At 46.8% G+C, this 19,616-nt stretch overlaps 1 protein-coding gene across 3 annotated transcripts in view; it reads left to right on the plus strand.

Annotated features, from left to right (window-relative positions):
- Positions 1 to 19,616, plus strand: part of SCN10A (sodium voltage-gated channel alpha subunit 10) — a 92,550-nt gene that overhangs the window by 16,925 nt on the left and 56,009 nt on the right. For 2 of the 3 annotated variants that reach the window (XM_039237171.1, XM_039237172.1), the window contains exons 4-11: positions 7,518 to 7,646; positions 8,211 to 8,302; positions 10,324 to 10,515; positions 10,900 to 10,966; positions 14,656 to 14,797; positions 14,942 to 15,139; positions 15,851 to 16,021; positions 18,646 to 18,939. In XM_039237171.1, coding sequence (XP_039093102.1) covers positions 7,518 to 7,646; positions 8,211 to 8,302; positions 10,324 to 10,515; positions 10,900 to 10,966; positions 14,656 to 14,797; positions 14,942 to 15,139; positions 15,851 to 16,021; positions 18,646 to 18,939 — 1,285 coding nt within the window. The remainder of the gene's footprint in view (positions 1 to 7,517; positions 7,647 to 8,210; positions 8,303 to 10,323; positions 10,516 to 10,899; positions 10,967 to 14,655; positions 14,798 to 14,941; positions 15,140 to 15,850; positions 16,022 to 18,645; positions 18,940 to 19,616) is intronic. The other variant, XM_039237173.1, reaches the window with a different exon arrangement.

The following is a 19,616-nucleotide window of genomic DNA, read 5'->3' on the forward strand; positions in this document are numbered from 1 at the left end:
ATGATGATTATGGGATTTTTTTAGAATTAGCCTTTATCAAGTTATGGAGATTTCTTTCCACTTCTGGTTTGTTAAGAGTTTCATTATGGGGCATCTGGGTGGCTCAGTCAGTTAAGCATCCAACTCGGTTTCAGCTCAGGTCATGATCTCGAGGTTTGTGGGACTGAGTCCCATGTGGGATTGTGCTGTGAGCACAGAGCCTGATTGGGATTCTCTCTCTCCCTCTCTCTCTGTGCCTCCCTTGCTCGTGCTTTCTGTCTCTCTCTCAAAATAAATAAATAAGTTTAAAAAAGAGTTTTGCAGTATGGAGGCTCCTCAAGAAATTAAAAATAGAACTACCCGATGACCCAGTAACTGCACTACTAGGTATTTATCCAGAGGATACAGGAGTGCTGATTCTTCAGGCACATGCACCGCAATGTTTATAGCGGCACTGTCAACAACAGCCAAAGTATGGACAGAGCTCAAATGTCCTTAGACAGATGAATGGATACTGAAGGTGTGGTATACACACACACACACACACACACACACACACACACACACACACACTGGAATATTACTCGGCAATCAAAAAGAATGAAATCTTGCCATTTGCAACTACATGGATGGAACTAAAGTACATTATCCAAAACTAAATAAGTCAGAGAAAGACAAATATCACATGACTTCACTCATATGTGGAATTTAAGAAACAAAACAGATGAACATAAGGGAGGGGAAGCAAAAATAGTATAGAAACAGAGAGGGAGACAAGCCACAAGAGCCTCTTAAATATAAAGAACAAACAGGGTTTCTAGAGGGGTGACGGGTGGGGGAAAGGGCTAAAGGGGGTGGGCATTACGGAGGGTATTTGTTGGGATGAGCACTGGATGTTATATGTAAGTGGTGAATCGCTAAATTCTATTCCTGAAATTATTATTATACTATACGCTAATTAAGTTGGATTTAAATTTTTAAAAAATGAAAAGTGTCTGAAGAATATTAAAAAAAAGAGTTTCATTATGAATGGGTCTTGGTTTTTATCAATGTTTCTGTTTTATTAAGATGGTCCTTAACTCTTTCATGTGTTAGTATAGAAGGTACATTAATAAATTTGCCAATCTAGTTTTAGTGGCTCCAGCTTGATCATTGCTGGATTCAACTTGCCAGTATTTCATTTGATCTCTCCTGGTAAATGAGGCTGACTTATAATAGTCTCTTGTAAATGATCTATTTGGGTTGCTTTTCCATGTCGCCGCCTCACCGTCTTCCTTCTGTATTGTTCCCAGAAACTCCAAATTCTTCTCACTTTGTTTTGCACGGTAATTCAGGTCTCTCCCGCCCCTACAACGTTTCTCAGTAAGTTATCCAGGGATCTGTGCTGGTCACTAGTCTCAAAATCATTTGACAGATGGAGAAAGAAAAGCAATGCAATCATTTCATGCACAGATAATTTAAAAGTCTGAAATGTAAGACTGACTATAATTTTCATAGAATTTCTGTCTTTCATGTTCTTAAAAACTGACAGTTCTTACTGGTTAACATGGACTTCATCGTGGGTAGTTTATTCCACCTAATGTGTTTGTTGTCTGACAGTCACTGTGTACATTTGCTGGACTTGCACTTGTCGTTACCATCGCATTGCATGACATCAGTTCAAAGAAATGAGTCATTTCAAAAGCAGTTTGCAGAAACACAACCATAGTGGTGCAAATAGAGAAAGTAAACCTCACAGTATGAAATAAGGTCACAGATGTAAATAAGGAATGGACTCTGTCATGAATTCAGAGCTGGGACCTTCAGGTCATGAGACAAGTAGACGATGGATGTGGGTAATCTCACAAAGGCAGATAAAAAACAAGTAAGAAAACAGGCAGCGTGACAATGAGAGGTGACCACTGAATGTCATTGGATCAATGAACCTTTGGCCCTAGTACCCAGTTTATTATCTGCTAATAACATTTTCATCAAATAATAACACACAGCTACCAAATCTGCCGTATCATTTTCCAATGAAGCTTATCGACCTCCCTTTTAAACCAGGGGACTATTTCTAGTACAAAAGCAAAATTAGGTTTTCCAGTACAGATTGCCGATTTGATGTTAGAGGTTGAAAAGAATCGAAACCTATAGTGTCCCCGTTCCTCCTCATAGCAAAAACAAGTACAATTATACCCTTGCTGGTAAGACACGAATCCAGCTTCCAAATCAATGACAATATTGTGTTGGAAAGAAAGCAGGAAAAGATTGGTAGAATTCCTTTAACAGAACCACTGGATTTCTTATAACGTTATTGCCATTTAAAATCAATGACTGTTATGGGGGCGCCTGGGTGGCTCAGTCGGTTAAGCTTCTGACTTTGGCTCAGATCATGATCTCACCACTTGAGAGTTCCTGCCCCGGATCAGGCTCTGTGCTGACAGCTCAGAGCCTGGAGCCTGATTAGGATTCTGTGTCTCCCTCTCTCTCTGACCCTCCCCTGTTCACGCTCTCTCTCTCTCTCTCTTTCTCTCTTACTCTCTCTCTCTCTCTCTCAAAAGTAAATAAACATTAAAAATTTGTTTTTTAAGTCGATGACTTATGTACGTAAACAAGCAGTTTACTTTACAGTTTAATAACACTATAGTATATCAGTTTTCAGTAGACATGTACCATATATGTGAGAGAGAAGGGCTCAATGACTTTTTGTCTTATTCACCATATGAAGCTAATTTTAAAAGAAGAGATTTCTGGCTTAATTAATTACAGATCAGCTTGGAAACTTAAAAAGGTATGTTAGCTTGTACACCGAGGTTCATAGTGGCATTGTTCATGAGAGCCAAAAGACGGGAAGCAACCCAAATATCCATCAACAGATGAATGGATAAACAAAATGTGATATATGCATTGTATGGACAATGGAATATTATTCAGCATTACAAATGAATGAGATTCTGATACATGCTACAGCATGGATGAACCTTAAAACGTTATGCTGAATAAAATCAGCCTGACACAAAAGAACAAATTGTATGATTTGTATAATTCCATTTATATGAGGTACTAGAGTAGGCAAATTTATGGAGACAGAAAGTAGAATTGAGGTTGCCAAGGAGGAGGGAGGGAGGGGTGAGGAGCGGTTGGGGGGGGTACAGAGCTTCTGTTTGGGATCGTAAAGGAGTTCTGGAGACGGAGAGTGGTAGCGATTATGCAATATTGTGAATGTACCTAATGCCACTGAATTGCATACTTAAGATGGTGACGGCAGGAAATTTTATATTATGTATATTTCACCGCAACTGGGGGGCAGGGGGAAGCCACACTGAATTGGTATTGAAGAAGCTCCAGCCACGTGGCCGGCAAGGAAAGACGTCACTGCACAAATAAAAGATGTTGCTTCCAAAGGCAGTACACCCTTTATCCGTGGAAGACAGTGGGGGCCCGTAGCATGCGTTCAGACCCTGCCTTGCCTTCGAGTGAAACGCCGGAAATCGTGAATACAAACTAACCGTGGCCACTGAGTCTGAGTCTCCTCAGCCCGCAGGGCCAAGACGAAAGTGAGTGTAAGTGTCTGCGTTCCCGCACTGAGTTGCTCTGGCTGGCAAACCAAAAAGGCTTATAGTGTGTTTTAAAATAAGCAATAAAACCTTTTAAAGCTTCCGCTTCCGCAAATACACGGTGCGTCTCAGTAATACCTTCAGGATTTTGAAGTTTGGATCTTTGACATTAGGACCTAATACCAAGGTGTTTTAATGATTAGACACCAGGATATCTTTTTTTAAAATGTAATTTATTGTTAAGTTTGTTTCCATACAACACCCAGTGCTCAGGCACCAGGGTATCTTAAAACAGCAGTGGAGCAAAGGGCTCCATGGCTTAGAGTTTGACTTTTTCTCAACACCCAGTGATTTTCTCCCTTCATCAGGAATATCTCCTGCATATTAAAAATCACATCAAAATGCGGCAACAGAACATGAAGAAATACCTTCGGAGCCAGTGCCACCAGAAAGAGGACGCGACTCCGTCAGCTACTGTCCCCGAGTTGAGACCTTTATCCGTCCAGCTTTGGGTGGTGTTGAGCCTCGGCTGGCGTTCTCTGGTGAAGCACTGAAAATAGTCTTCAAAAAAAAAGTCTTCCATAATTTCTGGATCTGCATTTGATCTGAAAAGCCAGAAATATCCGTCAAAGCTTCCCAACAACCTATAATTCTGAGTTAAGATTTTCTAATTTAGAAAACATAAGGGGGGGGCCCACAAGATATGGAAGCTGACAGCTCAAGAGCCATCCAGCCAGATACAGATTTCTTCGTGAATAATTTCACTCTTTCTCTTGCGCAGATATGAAAAGGCATGACTGCTATTCTCTTTTTAATGCGATTTTTACTTTTATGTAAGATATACAGGTTTATGGTTTAAAAGGTCACAGAGTTCTACGAAGATTCTAACAAAAACACCAATTTCATGCTCCTCGCCCCTTTACCCCTAATCTCGTATTTCCAGAGGCAAGTCCTCTCAGATTTTTTGTCTCTATATTCTGATACCTCCCTATCTCTAGTAATATGCTCATACTGCATGTTTTTATTCTTCCATTTTGGGTGTTATTTATTGGCTTTCTGTTATGGAAAAAAAGAATTAGGTCCATATACCCACACTCTTTTCCTCTCACACTTACCTTCCTACTGCAGTTATATTATCATTTTGAATTAGGTAATCAGACAAGACGTACATCGACTGACTACAGACATGGTTATGTAATAGTTATTGCTGAGCAAATGACATGACAGCTGTGTCATGCAGTGTCCTTTGATGACATTTTCCTTTAGCACAACATTTTTGCTCTCTCTGGAGCCAGTAAGGATTTCATTGCTTCATTTGCTCAGCTTTCTTTGCTACCAAGCTACTACTTTGCTCCTGAGCTCTTCTCCAGAGGTTTAATCCTTGCCTCAATTTATTTGATCGTATCAGCTTATCCATCGGTTCCCATTTTTCTTGGGGAAATCACTCCTGAGTCCTCCATTTCCTGTCTCAATCTGGCCTCGGTGCTCTCGAACATGATGTACAGCTCTCTTCTGGAGCTTTTTCCTTCTCTATTTTCTTTTGGATTCCACTGGTCTCTCCCTTGCATCCCCAGATCTTCCTCTTTATTGGTTGCTTCCTTATGTGGGTGTAGCGTCCTATGGTAACTTTCGTACGTGGAAAGCACATTTTCTGAGACTTTGCATATCTGTAATAGTCTTTATTTTACCCTCATCCTAATAGTTGAGCTTGGGAAGAAATTCTATACGAGAAATTTTGAAGGCAGTTTATTCCATTGTCTTGTATCCTCGAAAGTTGCAATTGAGAAATCTGATGATATTTTGATTCTTATTCCTTTGGCTATGACCTGTGATTTTTCACTCCCTCAAAAGCAGTTGGGGTCTTCTGTCTGTGCACAACGTTCTGAAATTTGGTGATCTTATGTCTTGAAATTCATTTTCCTGAAATTTGTGGGTGTTTTTTACCTGAATACTTTAGATTCTTCAGTTTGCAGAAATTTTCTTGAATTATTTCTTTGATAATTTTCTCTTGTCTCTTTCTGTGTCTATTTTATTCTAGATCTATCAGTCAGATAGATTGTACCTACTGGTCTGATTATCTCTAATTTTCATGATTTTTAACCACCTCTCATCATTTCCCTTTATCTCACTTCCCATGAGATCTTTCACCTTTATTTCCAGGTTTCCTGTTAATGGTTTACTTTCACTGTCATATTTTTGTTTCCAAAAGTTCTGTTTTGTTCTTTGAATAGTCTTTTGAGCCTTCTGTTCTTGCTCTGTGTATCTGGTATCTTCTCATCTCTTAGCACTTTAAAAATATTAATGATAGTTTTTTCCCAACTTTTCTTCTGCTCCCTGTGTTGTCCTTTTAGCTTTCCGTTCTTTCCTGTTTGGTTGCTTTAGTCTGTGGTGCTAGAAGCATCCTTCCAATTCCTGATGCTCACATTGGCTAGCGGTTTACATTAAAAGTACAGCACGTGCTTGGGCTATTAGCCTGACTACAGGCTTCTAGGAACTAACTAAAAAGCAGAAGGGAGCGGGTGGGTGGGAGGGCTGTGTGCCTTTCAGTATATAAAGTTTCCTTTCTACTCTTGTTTCAGCATGCAATGTCTCTTTCTCTGTCTCTGTCTCTCTCTCTGTGTCTCTTATTCGACTCTTGCAAGAGTGAACATCCAAAAGAGGTTTCCACTGCAGAAGAGGCAGTTCCTCACTGCATGGCTGCTTCTTGTAAAGGCTTTCAAACAGTATCCAGCTCCACCTGATACCCTTTCCCCAAATCCCACTTTCAGAGAGAGGTAGCGTCTCTAAGTCCCGAGCAGTCCTGCGGTGTGGGCTGCTTGCTGCCGGGAACGCCTCACTTCCCGGCTCGTTTCAGCCTTCTTGGGTCCGCGTTGTCAGCTACTACCCATCCGTCTGCTCCCTAGTTTCCAGAATGCTGTTGTTGTGTTCTCCGTTATCTTTGTCCTAGTGGGTTGATGCTTTCAAAAAAATCCTTCTGCCAACATGTAAGAAGCATTTCAGAAAGGATAGGGGTAAATACATATGTTCAATCTGTCATGTTTAATCAAATCGTTCCCTTTTTAATGCCAGTGTTTATGTTTATGATTTTATAATTTAAAAAAATTTACTGTACCCAAAATTACGTGTGCGTCTGAATCGCTTTGGTCCTAGAAGGGTAATTCCCTCAAGCACTAACATCAGCTGGGGACGCGTTAGAAGTGCACATCCTTGGGCCCTACTCCTGACTTACTAAATAAGAAACCCTGAGGGTAGATTCTAGAATTCTGTGTTTGAACAAGCCTTCCAGGTGGTTCATATTCTTCCTAGAGTTTGAAAACTACTCCTCAGTAGGTCATTGAGGGATTCTAAACATGTCAGAAATACTGCTCAGCTCCAGATCTGTCTTCACCTCCAAACCCACAAGTACCCAGCAGACTCAAGGACTGTGTGAGATGACTTCCTCTGGCAAATCCGTCCTCCGGAGAAAATGTTTGTGGATTCAGACGCTTTCTTCTTCCATGACGTCTAGCTGTTTCCCACCTCATATGGCTCTTAGCCTGGGATTCCCGAGTCCAGAAACGTTTGCAGGCCCGGCGTGGGGGGAGAAGACACCGTTGGCAGTTGACAAGTGTGGCGAGGAGGGTGTGGCGGCGCCTTATCCTTTCCCACGTGTCAGCCGACAACAGGTTGGGAAAGGGGCCGCCAGCTTCCCGCCGGGCGCCTCAGCGAACAGCAGCACCCTGTTCTGGACCTTCTGGCGGTTCTGCACCTGACACTGCTCTCTGCCCACCTTCCGAGCTGAAGATGCTGCCAACCATCTCAGCCACACCCATCTGTCTCCAACCCCCATCTGCGTGACTCCTGAGTCCCCCCATCTGTGTGTCCCCTCCTTACCTTACCTGCTTCCCTTTCCCGGCCTCGCTAATGGTGTGTGCGTGTTTTCCTTTGGAGCCATTCCAGGGGCTCCCCTTTGAGCTCTCTCCATGGCACGGTAACGCTCCTTTCCACCTTCCCTCTCAGGTATGTCTTCACTGTCATTTATACCTTTGAAGCTTTGATAAAGATACTGGCAAGAGGATTTTGTCTAAATGAGTTTGCTTACCTGCGAGATCCTTGGAACTGGCTGGATTTTAGCGTCATTACCCTGGCGTGAGTATTTCTCCATGCTGATGTTAATGTTGGCATGGGTGCCTCGCACTCTGCTGATACCCCCTCATCTCGGTCCAGCTTCCTCACTCGGAACTGCATGGCCCCGGGTTTCCTTGCCACTAAATGTTGCTTCGGGAGTCACTTTCTAGAGTTAGTCTGATACCTTCAGGGAGAAGTCAGAGCCCTCAACTCTGAGCCTATAAATGGCCTATCAAAGTGAGCAGACACAGCTCAGCCTTGCGCCTACCTGACCTAGACATGTTTGCCTAAGAAACCAGTGTCTGAGGAGACTGGAGGGCCAAGTCCACGTGCTTGACTACTCACCCACACACGTAGTACACAGAGGGGTCCAGATCATAATGCGGCTTCTCGCAGGGGCCATTCTAAAAGATATCACAATAATTAAATCTGCGTGTCAGTCTATAGGTGGATGTGCCCTTAGATTTTGTGTCTATTCTGGATCCTACCTCAGTAGGCTCTTGTTACCCCAAATTGTCATTTATGCTGCATGTGTTCCCAGGACCCCCTCCTTGAAGAGATACTGACCGACTTCTGGTTCTACAGATACATCGGTGAAGCGATAGATCTCCGAGGGATCTCAGGCCTGCGGACGTTCAGAGTCCTTAGAGCTTTAAAGACCGTCTCTGTGATCCCGGGTGAGCAGCTTTCACCCCCTCGTGTACTCATAGAGCGTACGCCGGTTTCCACAGCCCGATGCCCTTCTTTGATTTTTGCAAGAGCACATAAAGCGCCGGGGCATGAACTGTGGTCGCCTTTAAAAGACCAAGGAACTGAGGCCCAGAGACTAGAAAACACAAGCCCAAGTCTTTGTCACTAGTGAGAGGCCAAGCGTGACCTGAAGACCCGAAAGTCCCGATTCCTAGCCCAGTGTCTGTGTGCAGCACCTCATGGTCTCACATCGATAAATGACAAGAAGGTCATGTCCTCATTTTATGCTCCTGCTGTGGGGTTCAGACAAGCTCCAGTTGGAGGTTCTCGTTTACATCGTAAACCAAGGGCCTAAACTCAGAAATAGGGAGGAAGGGGGTAGGCAGTCCCAGGCTCTAGTGAGTGTGTTTGTCATTTCCATATACCTGAAAGCTTGAGCTTCAATTCTATCTTTGGACCTACAGAGAAGAGAATTGGGCAATTCTTGATCAGAGAATTCAGAATCAAAAGCAGCCCACAGACCTCATCTTACCTCTAGACCTCCGTTGTCACCGGTATCTCAGGGGCAGGCCTCATCCTCCGCTGCGCTGGTACGCGATAGTGAGGCCAGAGACCAGGAAAAGCATTGAGACAGCCCCCACCCTGCAGCCTGCTGGATTATCTCCCTTCCCTCACCCCTGAGAATCCATGCTCTCTTCTGGAAACCAGAAACGCTCACGCGATGGGCGAAGTCCTTTCTAGTGTTCTCTGTCCAGCTCTGCAGGGAACGGTTGGGAAGTCTTCGCCAGCTTCTGCTGGACAAGCTTCCTCACTTAGTGCTGCCGCTTAGTCCCTCTCTCACCTAGTCTTAGCCAGGAAAACCCGGAGTCTTGTTTATAAGACCCGTTCTGTCCATGCTCCCTGTCTTGTCTCATCTCTCTCCGATATCCACCTTGCATAGTGTTCTAGAATCTACTGTGGTTCTACAGATACGCCTGCCTCTGCTCCTCTCCCAGCCTTTGGCCGTGCTGCTCCTCTACCAAGAGGGGGCTTCCTCTCTTCACTCAACTAATACTCCTTCCTCAGTGCTCTGCCAGGGTTTGACTTTCTCAAGGAAACTCTCTGGACTCCCCCAACTTCCCCACACTCCATCCCATCCCATCTCATCCCCACCCCACGCTTCAGTTAGGGTTTGCCTCTATGGGTGCCCACCTGCTCGATAATGCTATGGCATTTCCCCTCAGTTGCCAGACAATCCCACCACATGCCAGTGCCTTAGCCCCTGCTCAGCGCCCTCCCCAGGGCCAACGCAGGTAGTGCTCAATGCGTTATTTGTCAACCAAATAACAAGACAAGGTTCAGTGTCAGACTGCTTCCCTCTTCAGAGCTCTTTCTGCCACCTGTGAAGCTGCTCTCTCAAAGAAGCTGATTTCACTTGCCATGGCCACAAATCCTCCCTCCTTAAACAAGCAGGGACCCCAACTTTACAGTCAGCTGTGCTTGTCCCTGAGGCAGCTCCTTCTGACTCTCTGTTTCTGCCTTGCAGCTCTCCCTCTCCCTCTCTCTCTCATTGCCCTCTCTCTCTCAACACACACACAAAGGTCCACGTGTCCCCAGCCTCAAGCTGCCTCCCAGAATTGAAGTGAGGGTAGAAAAACAGATGCCAAATTGCTAGAGTCAGGTTAGTAGCCTCATGTCTGGTTTAGTGCCCCGAAACATACCAGGTATTCAACAATTATTTTTAAAATTGAATTGCTACCATCAGAAGCGTATTAGCCTTATGATGATAAGAAATCTATCAATTGGGTCTCAGTTGTCTCATCTTTACAATGGGACAATAATCTCTGCCTCCCTCTCACGGTTATTGCAAGGTTTAGATGGGGGTCTGGGCTTGGAACTGCCCTAGAGTTTGTAAAGGACCTCACACCTATATGTAGTCAAGGGATAGGATGGTTAAGATGCAGACATGCCGCACGCTGCGTGTGTGGTCCCTCATTCATGTGGAAGTGTTGCTATCATCTTCCCACAGGGCTGAAGGTCATTGTGGGAGCCCTGATCCACTCGGTGAAGAAACTGGCGGACGTGACCATCCTCACCGTCTTCTGCTTGAGTGTCTTTGCCTTGGTGGGCCTGCAGCTCTTCAAGGGCAACCTCAAGAACAAATGTGTCAAGAATTGTACAGCTCTCAATGAGACGGGCAATTACTCCTCTTACAGAAAACACGAGTGGAATTTCTGCCGTGAGGATGAAGGTAGAAATATATTTTGATTCCTCTTTCCTGCTTAAATGGTCCTCTTGAGCTATATTTTACTTTTGGGTCCCCATTTTCTGTTGCCCATATCCTATTTACAAAAAATGAGCTATGAACCTGGTGCAAGTCATTCTGCTGGGGGAGGCCCAGACTGAAGTCACTGCTCAGCTTTTCTCTTCCAAGATGGAACTTTTCTCCTTCTGAATGTCCCAGGGTACCCACTGAGGGCACATAGCCAAGGGAACGCACCTTTTGCTCAGGCAAAAGATTTAACAAGTGTTGCCTTTACCACACAAGGCGTGAACTAAAGGGTTCAGAACCATATGCAAGGCTTTCATTTCTTCCTCTCTTCTGCAGATTTCTACTACAACAAGCCGGGCACTTCCGATCCCTTACTGTGCGGCAATGGCTCTGACGCAGGGTGAGCGGCCATCCCGTGAGAAAGCACCAATGCCCAGCAGTCCTTTCTCTTTGTCATTACCATTTCCTAGATAGGGGCTGGTTTTCCGATCCCAAGGAAAGTGTAGAAATGAATAAGTCATGACTTTAGTCATCCCAGGCTCATGGGGAGGGAGTGTATGAGTTGGCATGTGCCATGTAACAAATACCCCAAGATTTCTGTGGCTTAAAACACCAGCCATTTACTTAGCTCAGGACTCTGCACATCAGCATGTTGAACTGAGATCAGCCTGCTGTTCTGGCACTGACATCTGCAGAAAATGGACAGATTAGCAGGGGCCAGCAAATCTAGCTGGTTTCAGCTGGAATGGCGTCTCTGTTCCATGTGCTCTTACACCCCAGCACGGTCTTATTCTCATGGCAAAGGCAGAGTTCCAAGAGAAGAGGGCAAGTATGCGACGTCTCTGGGGACCCACGTTTAGAAGAGACACAGCGTCACTTCTGCTGCGTTCTATTGACCAAAGCAAGTCGCTGGTCAGTGCAAACCCAGGGGATGGGGAGATAAACTGCACCTCTTGATCAGAGGAGCTGCAGCATCCTATTGGAAAGGGATATGGATACAGGCAAGGAAACAGTTGTGGCCATTTTGGTAATCTACCCCAGGAAGAAACTGATACTTATTAAATATGTTTTGTGTCAAATGTTTTACATGCAATCATCATAACTCCATCACATGGGTTTTATTATCCACACATGACAGAGGAAGAAGCCCATGTATCAGCCTTTGCCATTTCAAATTCTTACAGAGGCCAGAAACACGACAACAAATGAGAAAAGAATTCGGCTGGGTAGGAACCAAGCGATGATAGTTGTGTCCCATCTGAAAGAGCCAGCCGCCACTCAAGGCAGCTTTTGGTTGCCACGTGGAAATGTGGGTCCATTGCCTCCAGCTCTTCTAACTCTTAAAAGAGAGATAAGGAATTTAGATTTTTATGTGAAATCTCCCAACTACAAACATTGGCTACCAATTCCAAAAAATGTCTACATATTGTGGGCCAAACAAAATATTTCTGCAAGCCAAATTCAGCCTGCAAGCTGCCAGTTTGTGAGCTCTGATGCATATACATAAAGATGGTACCCTGTGAAGAAGCAGTGCTGTGCTCAGGCTCCGTGGGCTGGGGAAACAAGTAAGGCGATGGTGGGGGGCAGGGCAACAGGTCAGGGAGGGTTTCCTAGACGTGGTGGTTGAGTTGAGCCCTGAAGGGCAGGCAGGGTGTCTCCCGTTTGGTTGGACAAGAGATGGTTTGGAAGGAGGCCATTCCAGGTGGTAGAACAGAATGTGAGACAAAGCAAAGGGCCAGTGGTGCCTCAAGCGTGCCTGCTGCTTTGACCACTGGAGCCTGCGTGAGCAGCAAGAAGAGTTCAGGTGACAGATCAGCAAGGCTCATCTTTCCCATCTCTATAGTGGGGGATCTGGAGCCCTGATCCCAAATGACCCCACTCCCTGAATGGCTAACAACTCCATATATTGCCCAAGTGGAGCTGGGTGATACTAGTATAGAGCTTTGCCTTAACCTGCTCACTAGGAAAAGCAATCTCAGATACAGCTGAAGGATGGAGAGAGAGAATTTGATCAACATCAGCTCCTTGGCCTCTTTCTTCACAAATGCACATGGCATTTGCTCCTTTGGCTCAGGAATAGCATTGTTCTGATACCATTTACCTTTGGCTTCTAACCTGAAGACCCCCTCAATTCTTTTTATTGTCTGGATAATGGCATTTCTTACAGCAATGGCTCCAGAGTAGCCCAAGCACTATCTGTGGTAAAGTTATGGGGTCTACCTAGGGCCCCCAACGCAGCTCCAAAAAAGGCCAGACATCCAGCTGGGCAGGTCCTGGTCGGGAGATCAAAGGAATGGAAAGGTCTGGGAAGGCAAGAGAGGCCAGTTCAGGGTGGTGGGTGGAGCGGCCCTGAGGGGCATCCTGTGAAAACGGAACCTGCGTCCTGTGCTGGGCCACAGAGAAGCCAGAGCCCTGAGCGAAGGTCCGCGCTGACCAGTGGCGCCGTGAGAGGACAACTCGGGGTCTCAGGGTTGTACTCGAGAACAAGTACCAGGAAGCACTTCGTGATTCCCAGCATTCTTTCACGTATGTTCTTCCAGCCCATTCTTTTGGTCAATGCAATAAAAATAATGGGAATTTTAATCTGCATTTTACATACAATATTTATTATGCTGAAAGCGCCACACAAGAACCTTTGCACTGTGGTCTCATTTAATTCTCAGAGTGGTTCATTGTAGATGTGTAGCAGCTGTAGTGGGGTTTAGTGGAAGCCATAGGCATAAGGCTACCCTTGGCGTTAACTAGCAAACCTACAGGTAATAGGTTGATTAGCTCCTTCGGAGAGCAAAACAAAAGATGGTCTTTTTTTTTTTTTTTAATTTTTTTAATGTTTTATTTATTTCTAGGAGAGACAGAGAGAGAGACAGCGTGAGCAGGGGAGGGTCAGAGAGAGAGGGAGTCACAGACTGAAACAGGCTCCAGGCTCTGAGCTGGCAGTCAGCACAGAGCCCGACGCGGGGCCCGAACCCACGAACTGCGAGATCATGACCTAAGCGAAAGTCGGACGCTCAACCGACTAAGCCACCCAGGCGCCCCCAAAAGATGGTCTTTAAATGTGGGCCTAAAGAATCTAGGAACTCACAAATCTCCAACCAGATTGAAGATAAGAATTGGGATTAATTACCGTGAAGTTGCTGGGACCCTAATCAATTGTATGGGTCCCAGGATTGTGTGTTAGCAGGGAAGTCTGGGATAAGGACAGCCCCAGAGATTGATGTTGGTGAAGGCATCGTGGAGTGGTAGAATCCCATGCTCCAAACAAGGAATTACTGTTTTCTCAGCAGAGCCATCCCACTGGGGTGGGTGAGAGCACTTCACGTGCCTTGAGCTTAAAGATACTTCTTTCCAACAACTTACTTCCTTATCATGAGAGAGTAAAGAGTCAGTCCAGCACTGCCCACCTCAGTACTCACCACGAGGTCACCTTCAATTAGGCCTTCCTTCATTAGTCAGTCTCTATAGGCTATTTGACAGCTATATTTCTCCTTTTAAATAAATATATTGACATCTGTATGGTTTCAGGCAACTGACTTCCCTTCTCTGAACCTCAGTTTCCACATCTGTAAGAAAGGATTGTTAAGATAATTAAATTAGAGCATTTGTAGAGCACTTAGGAGAGAGGGAGGCACACAGTAAGTGCTCAGTAAATGGAAAGTGTCATTTTCATTATTACATATAATTGGGGAGTGAACTTGACTAATGTGAGTCCTGTGGTGGACAGGTTGGCAGGTGATGCCAAACGACTCAGGTTTTAAGTCTGCATTACTGATATTGACTCTCCCTCCCCTGGTATGAACTTGCAAAGAGTTTGCCACCTTACGGGATCAGGCCTGGGCAGTCAGCTGGCCTTCCCTGGCCACACCCCTCTGCATGAAACTCTGAAGTGAAAGTATTATCTACCCCATTTAAATATGCAAGAGAAACTGAGCCTTCGAGAGATCAAGGTCATTCAACCAATAAGAGGGAGGCCAGGCCTTACATTTCAGTCTTTGACTTGAAACCCTGTGGTCTTCCTAGGGCTCTGGGCTGCCTTGCCCCCAATAAACAGGGAGGCTGTGCAATTGATGACCTTCTCTATTCTTGCTGCAGCCACTGCCCTGAAGGTTATTTCTGTCTTAAAACATCTGAAAACCCAGATTTTAACTACACCAGCTTTGATTCCTTTGCTTGGGCTTTCCTGTCACTGTTCCGCCTCATGACACAGGATTCCTGGGAACGCCTCTACCAGCAGGTATCGAGCTGTACGTCCCCCTACAGACTTGGCTGGAGGCTGGGGAGTCAGGTGCATGCCTACATTTTTCTTGGAGAAGCCTGGCAACGTCAGGGGCCCGTGAACTCTGGATACAGATCTCTCTCCTTTCTCTCGAATCTGCAGACCCTGAGGGCTTCTGGGAAAATGTATATGGTCTTTTTCGTGCTGGTCATCTTCCTGGGGTCTTTCTACCTGGTCAACTTGATCTTGGCTGTGGTCACCATGGCTTATGAGGAGCAGAACCAGGCCACCATTGATGAAATTGAAGCCAAGGAGAAAAAGTTCCAGGAAGCCCTCGAGATGCTCCGGAAGGAGCAGGAGGTCTGTGAGGGGCGGACGCTTTGTGAGATCTGTTGCGGCTGCACATTCTTGGGCAGAGGCCTGGACAAGCCACTTACATTAAGGCTGTCATTCTAAGGAACTGTAAGAACGATTTATTGTACTTAAGCACCATCTTAGGTCGGGTTTTCTCAAGAAAGACCCTGAATCAAGATCCTGTGCAAGTGATTTATTGGGGGTGTTCTCAGTAAAAGGAGAAAGAAGGAAGCAGGATAGGACAGGAGATGAATTAACCAAGAAAGTGGCCTCAGCTGGAGGCTACTTTCAGCCTGACCCCATGCAGAGTCTGGGCCCTGACTTGTACCACAAAGTTAGCTCTGTCTTGAGGCAAGAGGCCTGGCATTTTATACCCTTGGACCCGCCCCAGCCAAATGCACAATCAAAGGAAATATTCTGCAGAACGCTGTAGCTGTGATCCATTAGCAGCTAGCACTCCGGCTGCTGCTGCTGAGGGTACTGAGCTGGTAAAAGGGGTTTGGGTGGGGCACCAGCGGGCATACAGGGTGTAAGTGAAAGGGACGGCCCAGAGGTGGCTCTCCCCGCCATGCCTCAACCCCACCACCACCCGGGTCCTAATCTTGACCTCCTCTGTTCTAGATGCCCTCATCTCTGTGACATCCCACGTCTGGGGGGCTCATTGATGCAAAGCTCAATCACATACTGCTGGCCGCAGCTGCTGTTGTCTCTCTTCAGGTGCTGGCCGCACTGGGGATTGACACGGCTTCTCTCCATTCCCACGATGGATCCCCTTTAGCCTCCAAAACCGCGGGTGAGAGAATGCACAGGCTGAAGCCACGGGCGGCAGAGGGCTCCACAGATGACGACAAGTCACCCCGCTCTGATCCTCACAACCAGCTCGGGATGGTAAGGAGCTCACGTTTGTGCTCTCAAGATTACCCACCTTGGCAGCTGCCACGGACCTTAGGTTGGACTGGGAAGAGGTTTGTAGCAGGGAGACAGCAGGAAGCTCTAGATTAGGAAGATTAGACAGCATGTCGACCCCCCACAAAATAGCCTAAACTAGGACAGGCCACTGTGGATACAGAAAAGGGGTGGATTCTGACTTTTACCGGGGGGAGGGTCACCGAGACCGGGAGTGTGGAATGTGAAAGACAGAGGAGCCCGAAATGACTCCCAGTGTCCAGAATTGGGCGCTGAGGTGGGTGGCGAGTCTAAGGCAGGAGCACGGGAGGGAGAGACCAGGTTAGTGGGGGGGGGGGGGGGGGGTGAGCCCGTACCGGGCATGCTGACCTTGAGGTGTCCGGGGCCTTGGACAGGACGCATTGGCTTCCTTCTTACACTCTGATCTGTGAGTCCATTCGTGGTGCTGAGATCATTTGCAAGCTTCTTTCTGACTTTTTGCCTCAGTCCCCACAACCCAAACTCTCACCTGTTGTTGGCAAAGAAGAGTACAGCCCCCATGTCTGTGATACAGTCCGGCCTAGGAATAACTTCAGGACCTCACCGGACCCCGTAACAATTCTGTCCACCACCCAAATCTTCTGCATCCCACATCTATACTCACCAAGCTTCCTTACACCACCTCTCTCTCCAAATGGACAAAAGAGGAAGTGTGTCTCCTTAATTCAACAATACTAGGTGCATGATGTAAAGAGATGACTAATGGTCCATTTCCCATTTGGTGGAGGAGGCAAATCTATAAACAACTGTGTGCTATATACTATATTAGGGAAACAGATATGGTATTTTGGGAATAGAAGAGGAAGCATCCACTCTTACGGGGGTGGAGGTGTATCAGGAAAGACTTCGTGGCGGAGGAGATCGTTGCAAAGAACAGTCAATAGTGAGTAGGGGTTCCTCTAATAATTGAGGACTGTGGGGGAGGGGGCAGGAGTATTTTCCAGGCCTAAAGTAGAATGTGTCTGTGCAAAAGCAGAGAGGCACCATTGGGGTACTTCTTTACTGCTAACTAAAGGACTGGAATTCATTCAGGGGCATCCCCTTCCTCTTTCCCCGGGTGCATTCCTGTGGTAAACAGACCATAAGCAGTTTTTGTATAAAGTCATTTTCTAAAGGGCAACAATGGGTGAGAGGTTGGGGGTAGCAAACTAGAGGAGACACAGCAAAGATTTCAGCGACCCCAGGACACCAGTTGACCTGCTTGGACGATGCGTTTTAAGTCAAGTCTTAGATTCAGAAGTCATTGCCCACCATTTGTCAAACAGGGAAATTCCGAAAAATATTAACTGGTGGCCAGGGAAGCACCACCTGTCAAACATGGGACCAAAATTTTCTTCTTGGTTTTTTCATTGGTTTGCTTACTGCCCAACTGCAAATAACTCGGCCATCCCCCCTTTTAATAAGGGTTTGTTAATTCTACTAAAGTAGAATTAACAAAAGTGGGAAGTACTTTCCCAAAGTGGGAAAGATTTGTGGGATTTTATGAGTTTCATAATCCTCGGACATATATTCTAGGCAAAGAACGCTCTGTTTATGGTATCAGGATTGCAGTGATAGTTGCTGAACAGGGTCGGGCTCCAAATAATCCAAAAAGGAAGCTTCAGTTGTGTGGGCTGGGGGACAGGTGAGGAGGGCTCCAATTGACAAGATGTCCCAACTTGAGTGGTTTGGTAAACAAGAGGAGTTAAGGAAGGCGGAACATTCAGCTGTATGACGAGGTTTGGTAGGAAGTCGGTGTGTAGATCTTTAGCTACAGTTCACGTGGCCTAGAACTGATAACTTGTTCTGGTCAGGCTCCCACAGTGGGGATGGGCACTCGCCAGGCCGGCGTACTCGCCCCCAGGGGCTCCGGGCCTGTGAGTGAGCTCCTTTTCTCTGGCAACGCCGTTCCCTCAGTGGAAGATTTTGATGGGAAATGTTTATTGATTTGGAGGGATGGCATGATTCTTCCAGGAAATTAGGCTGCAACTCTCCCCATTGTTGACTATTCAAAGTTTGCCTCAAGGGACCCTGGAAGCTCATTACATTACAAAGCTCTTGTCTCCTCACGCACAACACACTCTCACATTTGTATCGGCTGGATCTAATGAATTGCAGAACCTAATTTCCAGGCACTGAAGTGCACCTGTTCATTCAACGACCATTTCCCGAGCTTGTTCCGGTACTGGTGTGCATGATAGTCTCCTTGGGTCACAGCTTCCCCGTGGAGCAGGGAATCTGAGACAGCTTTGTGCGGTCCCGTGGGCCAACAGCTGACTCCTCTGGGTGACAAGATCGTCCTCTGACACCCTTGGCCATCAGGACCTATTTGCTGATCTTAAGCACCCTGTGATCTCTTGTCTGTCCTGGCCTTTTCCCAGGCATGTCAGAAATATTCTCTTCCCCTGTTCTCTTCCCATGTTTACCCAGAGTACCCCTTACATCTGTGTCTTTCATTTTTTTCTGCAAGTTCATGAGAATGAGGGCAGGGAAATAGGGGTGGGCGGAGCAAGTGTTGAGCTCCAGAAACGCTTGCGGGACGAGCTTCCAGCCTGCCTTTTCTCCTGCTCCCCCGGGGCAATGCCCAGTCCCTCCTAGGCATCACCTCTGGGAGGCGCCGGGCTAGCCACGGCAGCGTGTTCCATTTCCGGGCCCCTTGCCCGGATGCCTCGTTCCCTGACGGGGCCACAGACGACGGAGTCTTTCCTGGAGCCTGTGACAGCCATCGCGGCCCCCTGCTGCCGGGTGGGAGTGCCGGCCAGCAGGGTGCCCTCCCCAGGAGCCCGCTGCCTCAGCCCTCCAACCCTGGCTCGGGCCGCGGAGAAGACGGCCCCTCCGCAGTGCCCGCGGGCGAGCTTGGCCCGGGAGGCATCGAAGTCCCGGTAAGTCTGTCAAGGCCCCGGACTCTCTTGAGCTGCCCTCCAGGTGGAGGCCAAGGAACACCGAGGGTCACCCATGGAAGGCTCCCTCACACAACGTTGTGTCCAGCACTTCCCCACTACCCCCGTTTTACAGGCAGGGCAGGGGAGGGGCAGAGACGCTGGGTTTACCAGGGGTCAAACAGGTTTTCTGGTTTAGTCTTCAGTCCGATGATACAAATTATGTTCCGGCTGACCGCTGCCCCGTGGTTTTCAGTGTTCCTCTGTCTCCCCTCACCTTCACTGTTTTAGAGGCAGGTCGGCCTGTTCCCTGGATGGGTATGAGAACAAGGGAAGGTGCTTCTCTTTCCGCCTGGAATCTCTGCAGACGAGGCTGGGTTTGGCACCTGGGACCCAGAGAAATCCCGGGAGGTGCCCCGGACAGATATTAGCAGAAGCAAAGTATCCCTTGCTTCACTCAGTCAAGCAGTTAAGTTGCCAAAACGTACAAATTAGGCAACAGTGACTAACTGGCAAGCGCTGTTAATAGAATAATCGCGGAGTGCGATGGCAAACCAGGGACTCCTCGTTGGATTGAGAGCTGTGATTTAATTTGAGCTCTCCCTTTCGTTTCAGAAATGATGCTTCTAGTGTTTTTCATTTGCCCTCTGTGGCTAGCCAGGGACCCAGAGCAGTTTGCA

The sequence above is a fragment of the Hyaena hyaena genome, unplaced genomic scaffold (assembly GCF_003009895.1).
Source record: "Hyaena hyaena isolate Hyena2069 unplaced genomic scaffold, ASM300989v1 scaffold_121, whole genome shotgun sequence".
NCBI lineage: Eukaryota > Metazoa > Chordata > Mammalia > Carnivora > Hyaenidae > Hyaena > Hyaena hyaena.